The 25,638-nt window shown below is 46.5% G+C and overlaps 1 protein-coding gene and 1 long non-coding RNA gene across 6 annotated transcripts in view; one reads left to right on the top strand and one right to left on the bottom strand.

Moving 5' to 3' along the window:
- The window catches only part of OSBP2 (oxysterol binding protein 2), a 172,328-nt gene that overhangs the window by 101,632 nt on the left and 45,058 nt on the right, over positions 1-25,638 (bottom strand). The window contains exon 1 of one of the 5 annotated variants that reach the window (XM_053369440.1): positions 22,122-22,191. The exons of 2 other annotated variants lie outside the window; for them this stretch is intronic. In XM_053369440.1, coding sequence (XP_053225415.1) covers positions 22,122-22,191 — 70 coding nt within the window. 2 more of the 5 variants (XM_053369439.1, XM_053369441.1) reach the window with 2 other exon arrangements.
- LOC128404114 (uncharacterized) lies at positions 4,003-12,817 on the top strand. Its single transcript, XR_008328064.1, has 2 exons — positions 4,003-4,242; positions 12,669-12,817. It is a non-coding gene; the product is annotated as an uncharacterized LOC128404114 (long non-coding RNA).

The raw sequence follows: 25,638 nt of genomic DNA, 5'->3' as shown, positions 1-25,638 counted from the left end.
ATACCCCGCCCATCTGGCTGAGTTTCCCCAGCCACTCTGGGCGGCTCCCAATCAAATGTTAAAAACAGTACAGCATTAAATATTAAAAACTTCCCTAAACAGGGCTGCCTTCAGATGTCTTTTAAAGATAGAATAGCTGCTTATTTCTTTCACATCTGAAGGGAGGGTGTTCCACAGGGCGGGCGCCACCACCGAGAAGGCCCTCTGTCTGGTTCCCTGTAACCTCACTTCTCACAGAGAGGGAACCGCCAGAAGGCCCTTGGTGCTGGATCTCAGTGTCCGGCTGAACAATGGGGTGGAGACGCTCCTTCAGGCCGTTTAGGGCTTTAAAGGTCAGCACCAATACTTTGAATCATGCTTGGAAACGTACTGGGAGCCAATGCAGATCTCTCAGGACCGGTGTTATGTGGTCCCGGCGGCCACTCCCGGTCACCAGTCTAGCTGCCGCATTCTGGATTAATTGCAGTTTCCGGGTCACCTTCAAAGGTAGCCCCACGTAGAGCGCATTGCAGTAGTCCAAGCGGGAGATAACTAGAGCATGCACCACTCTGGCGAGACAGTATGCAGGCAGGTAGGGCCTCAGCCTGTGTACCAGATGGAGCTGGTAGACAGCCGCCCTGGACACAGAATTAACCCGCGCCTCCATGGACAGCTGTGAGTCCAAAATGACTCCCATTTTGTGTTTTTTTTTGGGGGGGTGGACTGCTTCACTGTCCCCACTCGCTGCTGTTTTCACCAGCACCTTCACAGAGGCCATCAGAACCAATGGCCCCGTGAGGAAAAGGCGATGCAGAAGGCAAAATCTTTCCCTACCTCCACTAGCTTGGTCCTTCTCCTTTCAGAACCAACTGCTCTGCAAGGCAGGGCAGGAGGAGGATCTGCTCAGAGGTGGTGCTGCTGCTGTCATCATCTGAGTTGTCCTGAGCCTTTCCTGCCACAGTGGGAGGCTTCGCTCCAAGCCCAACCAGAGTGTCAAGTCCAGCAGATCCAAACAAGGTCCCAGAAGGCAGTCTCTCTCCCCCACCCCAAGTACAGTGGTACCTCGGGTTAAGTACTTAATTCGTTCCGGAGGTCTGTTCTTAACCTGAAACTGTTCTTAACCTGAAGCACCACTTTAGCTAATGCAGCCTCCTGCTGCTGCCGTGCCGCCGGAGCACAATTTCTGTTCTCATCCTGAGAACAGAAGTTCTTAACCTGAAGCACTATTTCTGGGTTAGTGGAGTCTGTAACCAGAAGCGTATGTAACCTGAAGCGTATGTAACCCGAGGTGCCACTGTAAAGCAAAAAAATTCAATACATTCCTTTCTGAGAAGGCTGAAATGCAGGACTCTACTGCCAAAGAAGTTGAAAAACATCTTTATGTAAGCGACAACAGTGGCAAGAGTCTTAATAGCACAAGGATAGAAGACTGAGGAAACTCCGACTAAAGAAGTATGAGAAGAGAAACTGACGGACTATGCAGAATTGGCAAAATTGACACACAAATTATGGGACAAGGACAACTGTGACTTTAAAGATGAATGGGAACCTTTTACAAAATACTTAAAGATGCAACAAAGTGAATTGGACTCCTTGGCAATAAACGCTCACAAACTTTTCATTGATAATAACCAGTTAGATATATTAAGGATCTATACAAATTTGTAACATGCAGAGAATAGCATTCATAGATAAACCAGAGATTGGAACTGAGGGAAGTCGGGGTGGGGAGGGGAGGGGGGTTGTTTTATGGGAGGGAGGGGGAGGGGGAAATGGGGGGGAATTAAAGATGATATGATTTAAGATAATATGTTTTGTTTAAATTCCTAATAAAAAATGAAAAAGAAATGCAGGACTCTTCACTTAAGTAGCCTAGCAAGACCTACTTTGAGTAACAAGCGGCCTGTGGCAACCAGCCTGATCCACACAGGCACCAGGTGTGTCATCCGGCCACCAACCCCTGCCCTAAATCTTAATTTCTATGCAGGGGCTAAAAAGGGGCTGTCCATATCTCTCGCCCCCATCAAGCTCCACTTCTTCAGCCCATGTTATTCTTTCCTTCCAATCCAAGCCAGTTTTCATCAACCTGGATAGCTCAGCAGAACGGCCAGGGGCAGCTTGAGCACAGAATGGATAGGACTCCTGCAGAGGAATGGATGGCCCAGCCAGCTGGCCCCTCAATGTCATGGCATTGCTGAAAGCAGGATTCTTAGGGAAACGAGTCCGTGTTTTTTACCTGGCCAGCTTCAAAATTTCCCACTGGCTGCTGCTTTCAGCAGCACCCTCACAGAGGCGATTGGCTCTTGGCTGGCTGGGGCTGATGGGAGATTCAGCCCCAAAGATATGGAGGTCACCAGGTTAATAGAAGAATAGAATCATGGCGCTGGAAGGGACCCAGAGGAATATGTAGTTGTCCCATATGGGGATCAAATCTGCAAACGTGGTGTTATCAGCAGCATGCTCTAACCGACTGAGCTATTGCCCAAATAAGTGTTCCCTGGCTGGATTGGAGAAGGCTGATCTAAGCCCCTAATACAGAGACTGTGTGGACCATACACATTAGATTGCAAAGATTAGGCATAGGCAAACTCCATCCTCCAGATGTTTTGGGACTACAACTCCCATCATCCCTAGCTAACAGGACCAGTGGTCAGGGATGATGGGAGTTGTAGTCCCAAAACATCTGGAGGTCCGAGTTTGCCTATGCCTGGCAAAGATCAACCAAAGGGTGGGGGCTCATATACAGCTGTGGGTACCAGGGTGGGGTGTCCTAAGACCTGCTGCTATTTCTGCAGCAAGGTTCCGTCAGGGTCCCTGTCTCTAGTGTCCTAAAGCTGCACAATCAGAGGGAAAGGAAGTGAGCCAGCCACTGAGGATGGGCTCATAGAGTCCTTCTGGAGAAGGAACACGGGAAGAACAGCAAGACGGAGCTGTTCTGTATGCTCCAAAGCTAAGCATTTAGGAACAGTGAAAATACCAGGTGCTTTAGTTTCACGAGAAGGGCACGCATGTTTAGCTATGTACAATGGAACTTCACAGAAAGCACAACTTAAGTCGCTCCAAAAGATTATATTGAAGCACTTGGAATCATTTGCCCATCTGCATGCACAAAAAATAGTAGATCTGGCCAAAAGACAACACATGGAGATCGGCATTCATCAATGCAATGTATCCTGAATTATTATTATTATTGTATAATCTTTGAAAGCTGTATAATCTTAGAAGGGTCACAGCTGTGACTATCATGTAAGGACCCTGCACTTCTGGATTGGCCACTAGACTACTGATCATATATCTGGCAGTGTAGTCACAAATATAGCCTTTCTGTCACAAAATTATTAGCCCTTCAGCAAGAATAGGTGGGAAGAATAGCTTCCAACTGCAAATTCTGGCTTCATTGTCCCATATCCACGAACAAGCTGCAATTCTCTCCACAATAAAAGAAAGGTCACAGGCAGCTCAGGTAACACGTCAAAGAGAAAAGCCAACATCAGGAACTCAATAGCTACAAAGCTGACCCAGAGAACAGCCAGAGAAATCAGCAGGAAACATAATGAGGCCCAAATATAAACCAAGCCAAGCACATTGTTAGAAAAACAAAAGAAGAGACTCATTCTCTCCTGTACAGAAAGTTATTTATATATCTGAATGAGAGGGGTTTTCAAAAATAGGTGGGGCACCCTCCCAGAGATGCATGTGTGGTCTTGGGCTTAGCAACCATGAAGTGAAACTGACAGAACAGCCTGTTTCTGAATATGAGGTTGCATTTCAGGGGTGGAGAGCCTCAGGACTGGGGGAGAAATGTGGCCCTCTAGACATCTTCATCTGGCCCTCAGAACTCTCCTCAGGCTGATCGCAACAGCACTCTGTCCACCTACAATTCTCAGCAACTGATACGTTACCTGAATGTTAAGGATAATGGTTTAATTTCCTGAAATGGGAATGTTTATTTATGTTGGGTTACTGTGTATTTTTAGCATGGGGTTTATCCTTTGGCAGTAGCTGTCATGTGATTGGCTGACTGTGAGTTACATGAGAGAGCCACATTCCATTCTGTTGTGACTGTTATTCCAGTAACTGTTGTTTTTAACTGCTTTCTGCTCGCTCGCTCACTTGCTTGCTCTGTATGAGGGGGAATGGCTGCTGAGAGAGGCTTCTCAAGATACTGCTGAGGATGGTGTGGTGTCAGTGTGATCCGTCTGAAGTAAAACAGAGGAAGATCCCTAAACATTAATATCCTGTGAACTGCCCTAAGACCTGCAGGTATAGGGTGGTTACTTCATTAATTAAATAACTGAGGAAATCTGTGCAGGAGCTAGATTGTAAATATATTCTTCTGTTATATGTTTGTGAAAGCAAAGTTCTTTTTGAATATAAAGAGTCTGGACATTGTATAGTCTTTACAAAGAAGTTATCAACCACCCAGAATAGTTATTTAGCTTCCTACCTGTAAGCTACTCTGCATATCATCAGAATTACACACACATACACACACACAGAGTGCTTTTTTCTATAAAAGGGGTACTCTCATTTTCCTACTCATATTGAAATGCTGCCCCTCAATGAGGCCAAACTTAGATTCACAAAATCTTTAGGGGTATGCGTACCCTTGTGTACTCCCAGAAAAAAGTGTGCTTTCTCTCTCCTCTCTCATACACACACACACACACACACACACACACACACACTGCCTCTCTGACAGTGGACAGAATGGACCAATGCTTCTGAGCTTCCCAGGACATTTGGCTGCCCTCTGCTGGAAGCAGAATGCTGGAGCAGATAAGACACAGCACAGGCAACCTGAACATCAGTTTAAACACACACTGCAACCTGTAGTGACTGCTGGGAAGTAAACCCATTTAGCCACTTCTCAATGTAGCAGTCTCTTTCCCAATTAAACCACCACAGGGCAAAACACAGTTGATTTGCACAAGCCCTGTGCAACTTCCATGTCTGGGGGATAAATAATGCTGGCGAGGCAGAACAGGAAGAAGAAGAAGAAGAAGAGTTTGGATTTGATATCCCGCCTTTCACTCCCTTTAAGGAGTCTCAAAGCGGCTAACATTCTCCTTTCCCTTCCTCCCCCACAACAAACACTCTGTGAGGTGAGTGGGGCTGAGAGACTTCAAAGAAGCGTGACTGGCCCAAGGTCACCCAGCAGCTGCATGTGGAGGAGCAGAGACGCGAACCCGGTTCCCCAGATTATGAGACTACCGCTCTTAACCACTACACCACACTGGCTCTCCGAGGAGCCCCGAGGCCTGTAAGCAACACCGTTCCGGGACGTCATTTGGAGTCAGGTCCCTCTCACTAACTGGGGCACAGCTCAGCTCACTTGCAAGCTCCCCCACGGATATAATTTCCCAGTAGGGAGATAAAGCCGATCTCTCTCTCTCTCTTTCTCAAGCTTTTCTAAACGTGTCACCGAAAATAAATTTTTAATCATTATTTAAATACATTTTCCACCCTCAGGACATTCTAGGGTTTCACCATCTCACAGGAAGAGAAGGATGCAAGAACAGACTGACCCCCTTTCACACTTTTCCCCGGGGGGCAGGAGAAAGAGGAGATGCGGGGACGACGTGGCCCTGGTAACAAGCCTGAACTCTTTTGTTGAGCATCAAGCTATTTCAGCCGTTTAAAAACAACACAGAAAAAGATCACACAGGCTTCCTTCAGTTCACTGCTCTTGGGAGTTGTTATAAAACTCCCTGCCAAAACTTTCCTAAATGATGATGCAAGTACAGCAGGGAGGAAAGGAGTCTGGAATTTGTGGGAAGGCAAGCAGGCAGGCGGGACGCAGGTGGCGCTGTGGGTTAAACCACAGAGCCTAGGACTTGCCGATCAGAAGGTCGGCGGTTTGAATCCCCGCGATGGGGTGAGCTCCCATTGCTCGGTCCCTGCTCCTGCCAACCTAGCAGTTCGAAAGCACGTCAAAGTGCAAGTAGATAAATAGGTACCGCTCCGGCGGGAAGGTAAACGGCGTTTCCGTGTGCTGCTCTGGTTCGCCAGAAGCAGCATAGTCATGCTGGCCACATGACCTGGAAGCTGTACGCCGGCTCCCTCGGCCAATAAAGCGAGATGAGCGCCGCAACCCCAGAATCGGCCACGACTGGACCTAATGGTCAGGGGTCCCTTTACCTTTAAGCAGGCAGGCAGGCAGGCAGGGAATCAGGCTGGTTTTCAGTTGCAATGCATTTGACCTTCTTGACATAATCACACTGGGATATAATGGGTTGTATCTAACATTAGACAGACTCAAGAGCAGACCATTTGAAATTAATGGACATGACTCATTTAGGTCCATGGATCTACTCTGAGTAGGCTGGATGCAGCCCAATAATAATAATAGCAACAACATCACCACCCCTGCCATGTGGGCGTCCCTTGCAGGCGACCACTGTGCCTGGAGACTGCAGACAGGTTGTACATCCATGGCAGTGACCAGAGGAGAAATGACCGCTGGGAGGACAGCAGAGAGAAGGAACGCTGTGGTGCATCTGCAGCAGCACGATGGGACGCCTTCATCTGCCCCAGCTGCAACAAAACATGTCTCTTCCACATCTATCTCTGCAGCTATAGCAGGCGCTGCAACCTCCTAACTGCTTGATCTCACCCCCAAAGTCTCACTCCTCCATTGTCTCCAGAGACAGACCAGCAGTGATGATGATGGAAATGAGTTGCTCCTTTTAATGTTGGAGGCCGCAAGAGTATAGCCATCTGCTGACTTCTGACGCCACAGGGGTTCCACTTACTGTGTGGGGTTTTCAGAGGAAGAAGAAGTCATTTCCAGCCTGGGCACAAGGAGTATCGCACAAGGTGGGGAAGATGTTGTCTCAACCAAGAACCAGCATTGCCCGAAATCTTAAGAACATTGCTAGGGTCTTGCTTTCTATTGGCTCCACCACCTTGGGAGAGCAGCCTGCAATCTTTAAAGCACCTACAGCCTATTCTGTATTCTCTTTCCCACATGGGCCAATCAAATGCCTCTGGGAAAACCTCAAACACCTTGAGGTCTGAGCTTCCACGCCCTTATGGTCTTCAAATAAAAACATCTTGGAGATCCTGGGCCACAGGGATGATAGGCTGGCCTCAACCAGAGCCAGGGCTTTTTCGGCTGTGGCCCTGATCTGGTAGAACGCTCTGTAACAAGAAACTAGGGCCCTGTGGGACTTGACATCTTTCCGCAGGGCCTGCAAGACAGAGCTGTTCCACCAGGCCTTTGGCCAAGGCACAGTCTGCCCCCCTCCTTCTGGAATCCTCATGGAACTCTAGCCCAATGGTTGCCATTAATTTGATTCTGAATTGATTTTAGAATGTATTTTAATTAATTGACTGTGATTTTATGTAAATCGTGCTATTTTTACTGTTGTTAGCTGCTCTGAGCCCGGCTTTGGCTGGGGAGAGCAGGATATAAATAAATTATTATTATTATTATTATTATTATTAGTATTAGTATTAGTATTATTAGTATTATTAGTATTATTAGTATTATTAGTATTATTAGTATTATTATCTAACTACACATTTAACATTTTAAACATTGCTGAAAATTAAACCCATTAGACTATCTATGTCCTCTTTTATGCATGACCAAAAAAAAAAAAAAGCAAGAGTAAGTTCTAATTATATAATGCACAGATTGCATGTATGTGTGTATATGCACAATTATGTAATGGTGGGATAAAAATAGCACCTGACCACCACATCACCAAGAGTGGAAAATGATCAAGCCAGCTGAACCCTAGGATGGAAGGCAGTTTCCATCACTGTACTCTTTTAAGCACCTGCTAAAAAGATTTTTTGTTTAGATAAGCCTACCCAGATGTTTCGGAACTAGATGAAAGCCTTAATCCATTTTTAGCCTATTGTTATTTTAACTTTTCAAAAGTCTTAAATTATTCTTGTTAAGTTTTCCTATTGATAATTTTACTGTACACTGCTTTGCGGTGTTGTTGTTGCTGTTTAAACCTTCAAGCAGTGTATAAATTTTATGAAATAAATAAATAATAGATTCCCCCAAAAGGTGTCCATGTTGGTCCATTGCAGCATCCGAACAGCTGACGCTGTTATTTCAGCCCAGGCATTTGTGGACCAGAACCTTCTGCAGATGCAACAGAAATCCAGGCTGCGTTGTTCGTAGAGGAAAAATACAAAATCAATTGTTTAAACTTCGGCCGGATGAACTACTGCTGCTGTCAGCCCATTCATTAAAATCATATGAGTTTTAGTGCATTAAGCGGGGGGGGGGGGGGGGAATTCCCAAAGCAAAACGTGAACTTTGCTTTTCAGTAGTTGGAGCAGGCACCAAGATAGAAGATGCATTACCTCCTCCTTACATGAGAAATGTATGGAGATGGAATAGGGTGGAGGCCTCTTCAGACGGCGACTGCCATCTGCAGCCTTTCAACATTGCTATTCAGAGAAAACAGCATATTTGAGCATGTTGCTGAGCTGCTTGAGGGAGAGGAAATCTGCAGGTAGGGAGAAAACACATTTACAGGGGAGGTTGGTCCATTAGGGCACTGTTCCACCAACACCAGTCTGCCTGTAGCCAGCCCTCATGTATCTGCTTTGCATGCAGAAGGTGCCAGGTTCAATCCTTAGCAACTGCAGGTACCGTATTTTTTGCACCATAACACTCACTTTTTTCCTCCTAGAAAGTAAGGGGAAATGTCTGTGCGTGTTATGGAGGGAATGCCTACGGGTGGCATGCCTACGGATTTTCCTCCTCTAAAAACTATGTGCGTGTTATGGTCGGGTGCGTGTTATAGCGCGAAAAATACGGTAGGTCTGGGGAAAAATCCTAGAGAGCCACTGCTAGTCATTGCAGATAATCCTGAGCTAGTCTGTATAAGGCAGCTCCTTATGTTCTTACAATCAATCCAGGGGATGGCACTGGCCACCAGCTTCTTCTTCCTTAGTCTCAATGCTGCCCTTGTAGGGAAGAGGATGGCGGCAAAACTAGAATCAGTTGCCACAGCCTGTCATTGTCTCTGGCGCCACCTACTGTTGGGCTCCATGCCTACCACCCAACCAGTCCCAATTGGCACCAGCCACCACGGTACATGTATGTGCCATTGGACCCTACACACTTCCTATTTCAACTTGAACTGCACGCAACAGCAACATACTGAATAAAATTGAAAGGGTGGAATTCATCCCTGGGGCCCCAAATAACTATAACTATGATATACAAACACATCACACTCTCCAAACGTCCATCATCAGCATGCATAGCTTCCAGATACATAAACATTAATATGTTCAAATATTTAAACGTTGACCTTTAATGATTAAAGAAAGAAAGAGTGGGGTTGTCCCATTTTTAACAGAAATAAGGTAAATGGAATCTCTCAGCCCTCCGATTATTGGAAACAGCCTAAGTGCAATTGCCTCTAATTTAGGGTCCTAACTGTGGGTTAAACCACAGAGTCTAGAGCTTGCCAATCAGAAGGTCGGCAGTTCGAATGCCCACCACGGGGTAAGCTCCCGTTGCTTGGTCCCTGCTCCTGCCAACCTAGCAGTTCAAAAGCACGTCAAAGTGCAAGTAGATAAATAGGTACTGCTCCGGCGGCAAGGTAAACGGTGTTTCCGTGCGCTGCTCTGGTTCGCCAGAAGCGGCTTAGTCATGCTGGCCACATAACCCAGAAGCTGTATGCCGGCTCCCTTGGCCAATAAAGCGAGATGAGCACTGCAACCCCAGAGTTGGCCACAACTGGACCTAATGGTCAGGCATCCCTTTACCTTTACCTTTTAACTGGTAATAGTGGCTAAAAGACTGCAACTGTCAATCAGAAGTCCCAGTGCAAAATTAAATGTCACAACAAACTCACTGGCTGGGTTCAGATGTCACAGTTAACATGAACAAGCAGCATGTGATGGTGCTCACTGCTCATCTGTCCCTGCTGCACCCCACTTTTTCTTTTCTTTGACATGTTGGAGAAGAAATCAAACAGGAAGCCTGCTTTGCATTATGTGGGAACCAGCATTCATGGCTTTTGCTTCTCTCCAAGCAAACCACAATTGGAAAACAAGGGTTAAACCTAGTTCAGACATTCTGTTTGTTCACATTAAGCCACAGTTTAATGATTGCTATTAATATCAATTACATTTATCAATCGCTTTACACAAGGAAAAGAAACCTCAAAGCAACTTAGCAAGAGCAAATATAACAGATAAAAGGTAAAGGGACCCCTGACCATTAGGTCCAGTCGTGGACGACTCTGGGGTTGCGGCGCTCATCTCGCTTTATTGGCCGAGGGAGCCGGCGTACAGCTTCCGGGTCATGTGGCCAGCATGACTAAGCCGCTTCTGGCGAACCAGAGCAGCGCACGGAAACGCCGTTTACCTTCCCGCCGGAGTGGTACCTATTTATCTACTTTCACTTTGACGTGCTTTCGAACTGCTAGGTTGGCAGGAGCAGGGACTGAGCAACGGGAGCTCACCTCGTTGCGGGGATTCGAACCGCCGACCTTCTGATCGGCAAATCCTACGCTCTGCGGTTTAACCCACAGCGCCACCCGCGTCCCAATACAACAGATAATAGCAATTAAAACCATGAAAAAAATGAACAATACAGATGCATTAAATACTCATCCAGCAACATATTCATAAGGACAAGTCTTACCCATGCCACTAAAGGATGAGACCACCACAGGATGCAATCTAATTAACCAAAGGCCTGGGGAAACAAAATAGCCTGGTCTAGTGATTAAAGACTGACAAGGATGGGGCCAGGTGCATCTCGCTGGGAAGAGCGTTTCAGATGGGGACCACCACTGAAAAGTAGCATTCTCATGCAGCCATCCACCACACTTCCCATAGGTGGGCCACACAGAGAAGAGCCAGTGATAAAAACAGAAGGATCTGGGCTGGTTCATTTGGAGAATGGCAATCCATACTAAACTACAGCTTATCATGATGTCCAAACCAGGCCATTATGTGCCCTCAGGCAAGGCACTATATCTTGGTACTAGGCCCACATCAGAAATAGGTCAATAATAGTACTGACCTGATTTATAATGCTAATGCAATTATTGCGAAGAGGGTGGATTAGATCCAAAGAGCCGGGAAGTAGAAGGAAACAGACACCAGCACCCTGTTCCACAAACACTTGCACAAAAGTTTATGCAGGTGTAAAATCCAGGATAGGTCATTCACATCCTTCCTCTTGGGAAAGCAGCAGAACACACTTGGATTCCTCTGCAATGTTCAAGTACAGTGGTACCTCGGGTTACATACGCTTCAGGTTACAGACTCCGCTAACCCAGAAATAGTACCTTGGGTTAAGAACTTTGCTTCAGGATGAGAACAGAAATCGGTCTCCGGCGGCGCAGCAGCAGGAGGAGGCCCCATTAGCTAAAGTGGTGCTTCAGGTTAAGAAGAGTTTCAGGTTAAGAACGGACCTCCAGAACGAATTAAGTTCTTAACCTGAGGTACCACTGTACTACCATGAGGCAGCTGTAACCCACCAAAAGTATTCCACATGCAATGCCATGGAGCGCTGTGTCAAGCACCCCATCAACACTAAGCATTATTCTATCATATAAGGAAGACTTTGCCAAGCTGAGGCCCCCTCCAGATATTGGCAACTACAACTCCCATCACCCCCTACCAGTCCGTACTGATGGGTGTTGTAGTCCAAAACATCTGAAAGGTACCAGGTTCCTGAAGGCAAAGATAAGGAAGGGAGCAGACCACTTCTACAGAGACAGAACCTTTCCCATATGTTTGCTTCAAGGTATATATTTTGCTACAAAAACCTCAAAATACCACTTTTCACATTTAAATGCCACCGCCCACATATTTTGTGCTTCAGGAAATGTTTTTTCACCTTCCAGGTGAATTCAGAGCATGCTAGAGTTATGCAAGATCCGGTTCTTCAAGAATTCACCACCTCATGCCAGTTAAAACAGGCAAAGCGGCAGGTGATCCGAAGTGTTAGGAGTTAAGTTTGGTACACAGAGATAAGTTGGGGCTGGGGCTGGGGCTGGGGACTACAGTGTTGTACAGTGGTACCTCAGGTTAAGTACTTAATTCGTTCCGGAGGTCCGTTCTTAACCTGAAACTGTTCTTAACCTGAAGCACCACTTTAGCTAATGGGGCCTCCTCCTGCTGCCGCGCCGCCGGAGCCCGATTTATGTTCTTATCCTGAAGCAAAGTTCTTAACCTGAAGCACTATTTCTGGGTTAGCGGAGTCTGTAACCTGAAGCGTATGTAACCTGAAGCATATGTAACCCGAGGTACCACTGTACTTATAAATAGGATGTAGTCAAAAGAGAAACAAAGTAAGCCACATTCTCCACGTTTATGAAAAACGTGGATTTCCCCACTCTGATCTGTGACAATTTCACACTCTCCACGGCTGCCAAGAGAAGAAGAATTAAGCTCTGTGCAGACATAGTTGGTGGTCTATTGCTGTTGCTCCCTTTCATTCCGCATGAAATTAACATGCTTTTCCCAGCTACAAGGCAACCTCCCCCCCCCCCCACAATAAGGCACAAGACTTTTTCCCTTTTCTTTTTAAAGTACACAAATATCCCCATGAATTGATCATGCAGTGAAATATACCAGTTAGTGGAAGCCGGAAGGGCCCATAGATAACCGAAGGCCTCTGGAAAGGGGGTGTGATGGGGGGGGGGGAGAAGTCCAGAGAAGGCCAACTAACCCTTCTTAATTTTATTCAGGCAGCCCGAGTTGCAGAAGGAGCGGACGGATCCTGACTCCCAGCAGCCCCTCCCCTTCATTCCCGCCGTCAGAGGGGTCTGGCGGAAGCTCCAGCTCAGGGCATTGCCTGAGGTTGTTTATAAAAAAAAATAAAAATGGAAGACACTAATATTTAAGAAACATCCTGATTCAGCAGGGAGATGGTGGCCTGCTGCATCACTGCTCTCAGAGAAAGCACATCCCACATTACAGATTCTGGCCACATGCTAGTCCTCTCTCTCCATATAGTTTAGCCCCATGGATCTCCCGGCAACCATGAAAGCTGCCTCATTATACCACAATGCACCACAGCCTCTCTTTGGGAGCAATAAGGCAAGGCTTAACTCCATCCCTGCTGGGGAGACAGGAGTTCTCTCGGAAAGTAAAAGGGGAACGGAACAGGGAAAGGAGGGAGCCGCATATGAAACGCATAGGCTGCATTGCCGGCTTGCTGCTTCCCCTTTATGGAACATGCGCTTTGCAAAGTCACATGGACCACAGGAAGCTGACAAAGGCGGTCTGGGAAGGTAATTGGGAAAGAGCCCTGTCCCTTTAAATCCTCGCTAGAGGTTGTTTTTAGGACGTTTGCTGGAATATGCATCAGAGCTTAAAAACACACACACACAGCCTGGAAGAGTGATTTCTACATCATTCTGTTAAATGAAAAATGACCTAAAAACTACTTTCAGAAAATGAACAATTCTGTATTCGCCCCCAAAATAAATTTCATACCCAAAGGGAAAGGTGTCTCACCCCTCTACTGGAGGAGAAATCTGGGCTTGCCCCCAAACTGAATATGCAGCTTCCCCACCCCACACTCTACCCTACAGAAGGCGAGAGAGAAAATGCTGGATAAATTCCTGTTAGGTGTGAGCTACAGTAAGCTCACTATGGAAAGGGTGTTTGCTGCTAAATAGGAGTTGGGAGAGATGAGGAAAAATGGGGAAACCACCTATGAATGCCTACAATCATTTTATTTTATTATTCCCAGTCCTTGTAACCTTTAGGGGGAAATCCTAAAGTCTGTTGGACAACAAAGTAAAGATTTAGTGCTCAGAGTAAGAAGAAAATTTATAGACTAACAGCACACATTCTCATTCCGGGGAACAGTTGCAGTTTAGTGACAGAGCAACTGCTTTGCATGCAGAAGATCCCAGAGTTGATCCCCTAGGTAGAGATTCCTTCTCTGAAACGCTGGAGGACTGCTGCCAGTCAGTGTAAACAACACTGAACTAGTGGGTGGTATAGGTTGTAGCCAATGCTAGTCCTACTCAGAGTAGTCACACTGAAACTAGGTTCACATGCACAGCCCAGTCTGTAGCATCTCTTGGGATAAGTGGCTTCAAACAGGCTACAAGGCTTGTTGAGTGCCCTGTCTTTCCAAACAGTAGTTAAAGTAAAAGGTAAAGGGACCCCTGACCATTAGGTCCAGCCGTGGCCGACTCTGGGGTTGCAGCGCTCATCTCGCTTTATTGGCCGAGGGAGCTGGTGTACAGCTTCCAGGTCATGTGGCCAGCATGACTAAGCCGCTTCTGGCGAACCAGAGCAGTGCAAGGAAACGCCGTTTACCTTCCCGCTGGAGTGGTACCTATTTATCTACTTGCACTTTGACGTGCTTTCGAACTGCTAGGTTGGCAGGAGCTGGGACCGAGCAACGGGAGCTCACCCCGTCACGGGGAATCAAACCGCCAACCTTCTGATCGGCAAGCCCTAGGCTCTGTGGTTTAACCCACAGCCAACAGGAGGAGGCAGTGTCCCTCCCTGTGGTCAGAAACAAAATGGCCAGTTGTTCAGCTGTCTCATCCATAAACTATGGCTTAGGACCAATGCTCAAGCATTTGTGGACTCCCGGAGAGGTGATTTCGCTCCAGACAAACCATAAACTCAGATTCAGACAACACATTAAGCTGAACCAATATAAGGACCAGAGGAAGCAGGAAGCAGCCAGCATCGCCTCTCCAGGAACCCTCTTGCTACTGCGTTCCCAGTAAACCATAGTTTGGCTTAGAGTTATGTACAAACCAGCTCTCTTATCTTGGTTTATTAAGAAAAGCATCCAAAAATCACGGTAGGGCAATATAGCCATTAAGACCGAACGAAAATCCACAAAGAAGAGAACGAGCTTGTGAATTCGCCAGAAGTATTGCTAGGCAATACGAAAACGAAATCAACTTATTCCGCCTAATAATCTTTAAATGGACTGTGGGAGGTGGGATGCCAGCTAAATTAGATTAGACGGTACTCGAAGCAGAAACATCTCAGGTTGCACCAAAGGCTAAAGAGATTGAAACATGGGTGCAGCCAGGAGCAGGGGCAACCACAGACAGGCACATCCTGAAACATCACAGGGATATATAAACTACCGCATTCTCTTGCATCAGCTGCTGAAACCATCTTTTAAACAGAGTTTATCTTTTGTTTCTATTTAGATCTGCATGCAGAAATCTAGGGGTTGAGGGATGAGAAATAGGAAGATCCTACCATTAATATTATCAGAAAAAGCCTGAAATAAGTCTGTGGCTCCATCTGTTTGGGCTTTTATTAGTTGTTATTAATAATAAATGTGCATATTGACAGCTTTATAATTAGCTCCTGAATACACCCTGGATCCTTGCAGGGAGATTGATTTCCTTGTGCAATACTCGTTCGACTGCCAGCCTTGTCTCCCAGCTTGCTGCCTCCCACCCACCCTCTTTGTTCCATTCTTCAACCCCACCCTTGGCCAACAACCCAGGGACACAAACCTCTGTATTCTCTTGCGCCAGCAAAAGAGCTCATGCTGAGTTCTGAAAGGTCTGTGTTTTTAGCCTTACTTTATTTATGTCCCACTCCCCCCCCCCGCCCCAATAAAGGAATTGGAGAGTGCCAGGAAGGACCCACAACAATAAAAGAAGCCCACAGTCCTGGGCTTAGAGCATGGGTAGGCAAACTAAGGCCCGGGGGCCAGATCCAGCCCAATCGCCTTCTAAATCCAGCCTGCGGATGGGCTCAGAATCAGCATGTTTTCACATGAGTAGAATGTGTCCTTTTACTTAAAATGCATCTCTGGGTTATTTGTGGGGCCTGCCTGGTGTTTTTACATGAGTAGAATGTGTGCTTTTATTTAAAATGCATCTCTGGATTATTTGTGGGGCATAGGAATTTGTTTTTTCAAAATATAGTCCAGCCCCCCACAAGGTCTGAGGGACAGTGGATCGGCCCCCCGCTGAAAAGGTTTGCTGACCCTTGGCTTAGAGTGTGGTGCTGATAACGCCAAGGTTGCAGGTCCAAACCTTGCATTGCAGGGGGTTCTGACACTAGATGATCCTCAGAGTCCCTTCCAACGCTATGATTCTACCCCTTCTAATTATACAATAGAAAGAAAACAGCGTACATTTCCAAGTTTGCACTGGTACGATGAAATGAGAACTGTTATATAGAACATAAGAAGAGCCAGATAAGGTCAACGGCCCACCTAGTCCAGAACCCTTTTCTCTTCCATTCTGAAGACAGATGCAAAGAATTCATAGAGTTTCTCTGCAATGTTTGCATCCTCCTTTAGCACACCTTTGATTCCCTTGTCATCCAAGGGCCCAGCTGTCTCCCAGCCTCCTGCTACTAATGCATTTAAAGAATGGAAGCCAGTCTTCTAATGCTGCCTGAAAGCCTGAACTCCAGATGTTCTCAACTAACAGCCCCAACAGGCACAGCTGAGCTAGCTGAGGCTGATGGGAGATGCTGATGATATTTATTTGTACCCTGCCCATCTGACTGGTTGCCCCAGCCACTCTGGGCAGCTTCCAGCATATATTAAGACATAATAAAACATTAAGCCTAAAATAGCTTCCCTATACAGGGCTGCCTTCAGATGTTTCCTAAATGTTATATAATTACTCATCTCCTTAACATCTGATGGGAGGGCATTGCACAAGGTGGGCGCCACTACCAAGAAGGCCCTCTTCCTCTGATGTAGTCCCAAGCATTTGGAGGGCACCAGATTTGGTGAAGTGGGCCTTGTGTGGGGCAGGGGTGTTGATCAGAAGTGGTGCCACCGCCACCCATGCCTTGCTCTTTGAAACTGCTAATCTAACTGCAGACAACAAAGATGCACAGAGCATTAGGCCTTCCTTGCACATCTAATGAACAGGGCTAGAAAGCCGACATTAACATTCAAAAGCAAACAAGTAAAAAGTTTGAGACTGGTGGAAAAGGTAGCATCTGGCCTGGACGGGCTCGAACTACCAACTTTCAGATTCACCTTCTCTATGTTGGGTCTACCCCAACTTCATCCCAAGCTATAAATTAGGGGGTGAGGAAACACTAGGGTAAGAAAACACGAGTCTATGAGCCAGATGCAGCCCACAGTGTCTCTTGAATCCGGCAAGCAGCCTCTCATCCTTGGCCCTGTCCACCAGACACTGAGGTCCAGCTCCGAGGGCCTTCTGGCGGTTCCCTCGCTGCGGGAAGCCAAGTTACAGGGAACCAGGCAGAGGGCCTTCTCGGTAGTGGCACCCGCCCTGTGGAACGCCCTCCCACCAGATGTCAAAGAGAACAACAACTACCAGACTTTTAGAAGACATCTGAAGGCAGCCCTGTTTAGGGAAGCTTTTAAAAAAGGGACGCGGGTGGTGCTGTGGGTTAAACCACAGAGCCTAGAGAAGGTTGGCGGTTCGAATCCCCGCGGCTCGAATCCCCGCTCCTGTTGTTCAGTCCCAGCTCCTGCCAACCTAGCAGTTCGAAAGGACGTCAAAGTGCAAGTAGATAAATAGGTACCGCTCCAGCGGGAAGGTAAACGGCATTTCCGTGCGCTGCTCTGGTTTGCCAGAAGTGGCTTAGTCATGCTGGCCACATGACCCAGAAGCTGTATGCCGGCTCCCTTGGCCAATAAAGCGAGATGAGCGCCACAACCCCAGAGTCGGCCATGACTGGACCCAATGGTCAGGGGTCCCTTTACCTAGGTTATTGTATTTTAATATTCTGTTGGAAGCCCCCCAGAGTGGCTGGGGAAACCCAGCCAGATGGGCGGGGTATAAATAATAAATTTATTATTATTATTATTATTATTATTATTATTATTATTATTATTGCTATCCCTTTCTTTCCCTTCCCAGCTTTGATGCATCCCAACCCACAACCCCCAGTGCAGCAATGCGGGTGGGGCGGGGCGTCCCCACAGGGAACAAATTGTTACTCAGGGCAGGGCAGTGGACGGAAGGGCTGGGGAGAAAGAGAAGGGGAGAACCAGGAGAGAGAGAGAGAGAGAGAGAGAGAGAGAGAGAGAGAGAGAAGGGGGAGGGGTCATCACCACACACTCTTTTGAGGGGTAGATAACTTGTGTGAGTGTGTGCGGGAGCATTCACTGTGCCCCGAGAGCAATCTTTCTTTTTTAAAAGAGTGAATTACTACAAAGAATAATGGAAATAATGAAAGCAGCCATAGATCATAGCATACCGAAGGAACAAGTTATTTCAAGTCAAAGGTTTCAGTTTTCACGCCATCGGGCGCAAGCAAATGTTTCAATTTGCCAATGACTTAGGAACGATTCCTGATTTTCTAAGAAGCTATTACAATGCTATTTTCCTCCCTCCACTCTTGTATAGCTGGCTCACTTAAACATAACAACCCCATCGCGCTCCACTTTCCCATTCTGTCATTCTCGGGAGTATTTTCCATTAACTTCACGTATCAAAGCCTAGTGACTATAATCACATACATGGCTAATGCTGCATCAGTTTAACAGTAATTTCTTTATATAATTCAGGAGAAGTAGCAAAGGATCTGGCATTATATGGCTCATCTTTCCTACAGCGGTTCCAATTTTACTCCTGTACCTGTTTGCAACTCAACACATCCCCCACGTATGATATAAAGACCCCAACTGTTATGGTGTTGCTTAGATGCGTTTCTATATATAAACACTTGCTCTTAACAAGATTATTTCCTTCTTTTCCACATAAATATTCCCATTCATAAAATGTTTTGAACTTAAGAATAGCCCTATGGCCGATTGCAGTTCAGTATCCATTCTCAAAGTGGCCAACCAGATGTCCATGGGAAAACCCCAAGCAGGATCTGACCTAACAGCCACACTCTTCCTTCCTGTGGCTTCCAGTACAGTGGTACCTCGGGTTACATACGCTTCAGGTTAAGAACTTTGCTTCAGGATGAGAACAGAAATCGTGCTCTGGCGGCGCAGCAGCAGCAGGTGGCCCCATTAGCTAAAGTGGTGCTTCAGGTTAAGAACAGTTTCAGGTTAAGTACAGACCTCTGGAACGAATTAAGTACTTAACCTGAGGTACCACTGTAATTGATATTCAGAGGCAGAGTATAGTCATTGTGACTAGTAACCACTGATAACCTTGCCCCATTGTGCATTTATGCATTCAACTCGATACTGTAATTTTGACTCATTCACCTTCTCAGTGAAAACATAAGATCTTACAGAATTCAGATTTTAACAGTTTTTACAACCTTGAATAAGCAGCCTTTCAGAATTAGCACCATCTGTACTTCAGAAACTGTGCTAATTCTGAAAGGCTGCTTATTCAAGATTGTAAAAAAACACACACAAAAAAACCATTCAAAACCTGAACTCTCCCGATCTCATTTTCATCTGATATTTACAGACTTGCAAATATTCAGACTGTGAAAACTGGATCGCATTCATGAAAGGTTTTCATTGAAGGCCAAGAAGCACCTATTAGCAAAGAAATCTTTATTTTCCTACATGCAGTTCACTGAAAGCAGTCTTGAAGCTTCCACACTCGGGCCATCAGACTCCAGTCATTATCCCCCCAAGGTACCCGTGCTTCAGGTGGATCAATGCATAACGACAATGTGGAAAATTAGAGACTTCAGAGGGCTTGAAAAGCGAGTGAAATCTCAATCGGGCCTTGGTTATCAATGCCCTCCAAAAGCAACACAAGAATTCTATATTTCACATCAACTAGTCATCTCATTCAGGCAAAACAAGCTGTTCAGAACCTGCTCCGGCGGTCCGTTTCTGTTTTCAGAAGCAGCATATTAAGCTCGCAAGCCACTCATTTTGTTTCCATCTGCACTTAGCTCTTGACAACAAGAGTTTATCACTCCCCTGATATTCCTCTAGAAGATGGAAAATGGAAAGTGGTTCTATTCGGAGGGTGGAGGGGGATAGAGGGAAATGCAATGCTGATGAATAAGTTAACTGGGGCTCTCACAAAGCAAACCCCCACACTCTGGAATAGTCTGGATTGCATGGAAATCATAGAATCATAAGCGTTGGAAGGGAGCACAAGGATCATCTAGTCCAACCCCCACAATGCAATCTTTCGTCCAATGCAGACCTTGAACCCACAACCCTGAGATTAATAAACTTATGCTCGAACAACTGGTCTAGTGCAGTAGCTCATCTAAAGTCCAGTTTCCCAAAGCAAGCAGCACATATTTCAATGGCAACATTCTTATTTTCCCCATATAATGTTTGTTTAGTTAGTAGCAACAATCTGATTAGCTTATTTTTTCTTTTTAAAGGCTGCTAAGGAAGTTGAATAGACTGTGATTACCCTAATCCAGCGAAGCCATGATGCATCATTTCTCTACTTCAAAACCTCGCCACACATAATAAAGTGCGTTGCTGCTCTTACTAAATTCTCAGCCTCCAAATCAGCCACCTCAATATCAAATCATAAATCCAAGAAATAAAAATAAAAGGCATGAAGATGCCTAGTATCTTACCTTGATTCTGGCATGTAGTATGTGTTTTAAAAGCTCATTTGTGGCAACCAGCCTGACTGATCACCTTTTTTTTTTTGGTCCTACACAGTGGTGGTTCTCAAACTTTTTGGTATGGTGATCTCAGAAGCCCAAATTTCCTTGCTATGACAATTTATTGTCATATGCATTTGGGACATTGGGTCTTCTGCAGCAGTCTGTTTTGTGCATTTTAACTGCAACTCTGCCTCTTTTGTTAACAATTCCTTGAGGCATCCCATAAAATTCTTTACTCAACGTCCCTATTGATGCAGAATTTGTGGAAAGAATTATACCTACAAAGTTATTCACAGTTTTGTTTAAGACGATGTATGAACCCCATCTGTTGGTGGGGAAATATGCACCAAAAAGGAGCAATTGTAGGGAGGAGGGATTGTATATTTCTCACCCAGAAGTGAAAACAGTGAGCTACTACAAAGGAATCTGTATATTCTTCATAGTAGATAGCTTGTAGTGGGATACATTGTCAAACCAGGGTGCTCAGTTATTTCCTAATGATGAGCTTTTGCAATTAGTAAATCATGTTCTGATATGGGCACAATCCACTCAAAGTGAAACATGTTACGGCTGCTATCCCAAGCATGCTTACCTGGGAGTGAGTCCTATGGAACTCACTGCTACTTCTGAATTAAACTGGCTGCACATTCTATAGGTTTCAATGGGAAAGCTATAACAGATGTAATGCGACCCTCCCACTGGAACCCATAGGAACTGAAAGTGTATATATTCTGGCTGGATCGCACCCTCTATCAATAAAATGCTAACTTTAAGCATGGCTAAAGAAAATACATTATTGTGATTGTGATTAAAGCGTCCCCTTTAATGATTATTAACTTATTAAATCATTCACTTTGATTACTACTAATTTAGTAACAGTTACACACAGTTAAGCATTTCTGTTAAAACATTATGGTAAAATGCCCCATTGAATTAACCGAGAGAGATTTACAGCCTATGCACGTCTACAGGGAAGTGAAGCAAATTCTGGGGGTGGCTGAAATCTTAGCTCAATGCTGACCGAGTGATGCCTGACTGTTCCGGACAGACCAGAGGAGGCTCACCTGAAGCTACCCAGGTCCAAGTGCTGCATCACCAGGGGAGGGTGGGTGTCACTGTCAGAAGCCAGGCCCCTCCCTTGGCTTCCCCGTGTGCCTGCCGCCCGCTTGCGGGTCATGACCCACAGGTTGGGAAACGCTGCTATAGGAGGAGAAGCCTGTGTTAGGGAAACTGCCCCCTCCCCTCCCCTCTGAAGGATGCTTTGACACAGCACTTCCAACCAGCAAAACTGTACCCTGCCAGTATTGCAGTGCTTCTCTCTTTGACTAACAGAGAATCAATACTGGGCTTCACCAACCCTCCCAGAGGAACCGGCAGGGTTTTATCCAGAGCCGTACAAATTCAGGGAGGGTTTCTGTTTTTGTTTAAAGCAACCTGATCTAAACAAGAGGACAGCTTTCTGGAAGCGAGAAGTTACAATACACAGGTGATTCTCCCCCACACACTGCAGGGAGCATCAAAATTCCCAGTGCCTTGTCTGTAAAAGAGGCAGCATTTGCTACCGCCACCCGCTTCCAAGCTGCCACCTAACCCGGCATGATATGCAAGTCTTGGTTTGAGCATCCCAGCCTTTGCCCCCACCCCAGCCCCCACGCGGCAGCCCATCGCCCCTGCCCTCCCCAGCTTTGCTCCTATGCTTCTCTGACCTTGCCACGTGACGGAGACCTCACTCTGATGGGGCCGCAAGCAGAGGTGACCCATAAGGTTAAGGCACATTTCCCCCATGGAGAGCTGGCAGGAGAGGGGAGGCTTAGGGGGGGAGGGGGAACCAAGGCTTCTTGTGCAGTCCAGCTTCGCGGAGAGACTGGGAACCAAGTGCTTACTCAGAGAGGCACTGCCCAGGCAAAGGGGGGGGGGAGAGAAGAAGCAGAGATCGCCTCTACGGAAGGGGGGGTGAGAATGAGAGCAGGGGTCCTGGCCAGGAAACGGAGCATCTCTCATGAATCAGCCCCCTCCTCCCAGGACTTGGGCTCCTTACTCTTCTGCCACCCCCAACCTGAGAGATCAGAGAGAGATGCCCTGCTCAGCTACAGCTTTTTCACAAGAATCCTTAAGAGTTGCAAAATAATAATAATAATCCCCCAAACCACTGGATTTCCTTTCTCCACCCACCCTTCCCCCACTTTGTATATTTTCACATTAGAAGCAATAGATGGGAGGGTTCACCTAAAAATATTAGGGTAGGGGGCTGCTGTTCCTCTCCAGAAAGTGGGTTCACACACAGTGCTCAGGAAAGCCAAGCAGTTCAAACTCCCCCCCCCTCCATTTTATACCTCCATCTCTTCCCCAGTTCTCAGCCTGGAGAGCTGCTCCACCCTGAGGTGCCATTTCCATACAGCCGGAGAACGGGCTAAGGAGTGGAGCTGCGTGCGAGAGAGAAACAGGAGGGGAGGAAAGACCCCACTCCCCTTTTGCTCTGCTTTGCCAGTCCAGCAATAGGGGGTGGGGGTGGGAGAGGCTACACTCCCCGATCTCCCCAACCCCTCCCTTACTCACCCAGCCAAGTCTTCCCCTCGCAGCAGCTAGAGAGACAAAGGACAAGTCTTCCTTAAACCTGCCAGTGGGGTGGGGTGGGGTGCGCGTGTGGGGCTTATAGTGGTCTTCCACTCTGGTATGTTTCCTTTCCCACCTCAGTCCATCCGTCTTCAGCCCCTCCCTCGCCTCGGTTGCCGAGAAAGGCAGGCGAAAGCAAATAAATACAGGCAAGTGAAATCTCCGGATGGGGATCCGCAAGGAGCTCTCATCAATCTCCACCCAGGAGAGGAGTCGCAGCTGCTGCTGCTGCTGCCGCTGCCGTCGCCGCCGAGGCTGCCTAGGGCAGCGATCTGATCAGCACCATGGACAGCCGCCAGATGGATGGGTCTCCCAAAAAACCACCCGCACACACTCAAGGAGAAGGAGAGGAGACTTATTGGGCAGTCATGTGTTCTGCCGGGTGCTGGGCGGCCCCACCCACTCCCAATTCTCCCTTCCTGGCTCTTGGAACATCGCCGCCCTCCCCTTCGCAAATCTGGGGTGTGACAAACTGATCAAGCCACCGTGCTGCTGCTGGCTGCTCCCTTCTTCCTTCCCTTCCCCACAGTCCACAAAGTAAGGAGGTTTTTAAAAAGCACCAACTCAACTTGGTGATCTTTCTAAGGTCTTGAAACCAGAGCAAGTGGGACTTCTTCAGCATGGTTTCTTATGTACGCTTTCAGGCTGAGGCTGGCTGGCTGGCTGGCCACCTCCTCCTCTGTGGGACAGTTTTGTTGTTTTGTTGTGGTTTTTCCAGAACAGAACAAGCTACCATCTGGACGCATCATCAAGGCGTTTTGTGTGACCATTTCAACTGATGGGCAAGTCTGCTGAAAACATCCACTCGTATGGAAGAAATACCTGGAGATGAGCTTCCGAAGGTAGCCTTTGCGGTTCTAAAACGGAGACTTGCCGGAGGAAAGCAGCGAAACATTTGCACCAAAGGATATCTTGGTTTGGCCTACTTGTCTTGGGTTGCATATAAATTGGACACTGAATTTACATCCATTTTGCTAAGAATCCAGGCACTGACTCTGTTGCAGTTCAGGCACAGGCTGAAAGACTTTTTCGCCAAAGCATGTGATTGACATACTCAACCAATCACAGTGTTCTGCAGGAGAGGGCATCCCACAGGTGCTGTCCAAAGTCTGTTCTGCATGATGTCAGAATCAGAACTTTAATGTGGTAGCAATTAAATCCTTTGGAACTCCCTCCCACTGCATAACAGACAGGTGTATTCTCTATTAGCTTTTTGGTACCTGCTAAATTCATTCCTCTTTCAACAAACCTGCTAAAATCTTTATCCCTGTTGGTATCTGTCTTTGATGTGAATTGATTTTATGTCCATGCCACTGTCGTTTTTAACTGTTTTATATTTTTTGTTTTTAAATTTGTGATTTCTTAGATTTTTAAAAAATATATGTAACTGTTTTGTGTCTCATATGCTTGAACGGTTTTTAATTCTGAATTTTTAATTTTTGCAACACACCTTGGGACTTGCTGGTAAAGAGCAGGTAATTACTTAAATTAATAATAATAATTGCAGCCTTCTGGGAAGCAAATAACCATAAAAAATATATTTTCCTGTCCACTGTTTTATATAATATCTAGCTTTTACTATATCATTATATTATTGTTGCAAAGACCCCAGACATGTTTTACATGCCTAAGTGCTGTATAAATATTTTAAATAAATCTTTTAAATAGTGGGAGAGGTGAGAAGCAGGGCTCCCTCCGTCTGCCCTGCTGTGCCAGGCCAACCCCACTGGGCCTCCTCTTTCCTCAACTGACACCTGGGATAGCCATTCCATCAGACTGCCTCAAAAAGAGAGAGAGAGAAAGTAGAAGGATCAATCCATCCGCACTGTCCAAAGCCCAGCTCCATTAGGCACCACCTACCTCTGAACTATGGGGTGCGGGTGGGGCTGTGGTCTAAACCACTGAGCCTAGGGCTTGCCAAACAATGGTTCAAATCCCTGTGACAGGGTGAGCTCCTGTTGCTTGGTCCTTGCTCCTGCCAACCTAGCAGTTCGAATGCACGTCAAAGTGCAAGTAGATAAATAGGCGGGAAGGTAAACGGCGTTTCCGTGCGCTGCTCTGGTTCGCCAGAAGCAGCTTAGTCATACTAGCCACATGACCCGGAAAAACTGTCTGCAGACAAACGCCGGCTCCCTTGGCCAGTAAAGTGAGATGAGCACTGCAACCACAGAGCCTTCCGCAACTGGACCTAACAGTCAGGGGTTCCTTTACCTTTACCTCTGAACTATGCAAGCTGATCATTAGGAGAACAATCGTTTAAGAACTGGTGCTTGTGTTTCTCTTCCCCTTCCCATCCCTCCTCCTTGTGTGGTGTGGGGTTTTATTTAGATGGTAAGCCTGCGGGCAAGAAGGGATTGTATTGCTCCAATAGATCATTTATTGTAAGCCACTCTAGGAGTCTTTTTGCCTGAAGAGCAGGTTACAAATGCTCTAAATAAAATAAAATAAAATCAAAATGACTTCTCGTGTGGAACAAGGAAAAAGAGTGTCACGCCCATACCTGCTGCACCTGCTGGTACAAGTTCAACCTGGAATTTCACCAATGTGATGAAATTAATTGGTTTTGTACAACAATGGCAACCACCAGGAAAGCTTAGAGCGTGTCCAGTT

Source organism: Podarcis raffonei, chromosome 16 (genome assembly GCF_027172205.1).
Source record: "Podarcis raffonei isolate rPodRaf1 chromosome 16, rPodRaf1.pri, whole genome shotgun sequence".
In the NCBI taxonomy this organism is placed as follows: Eukaryota; Metazoa; Chordata; class Lepidosauria; order Squamata; family Lacertidae; genus Podarcis; species Podarcis raffonei.
Note: the sequence above shows the minus strand (reverse complement) of the source record. Positions and strands in the feature narration are given on the sequence as shown.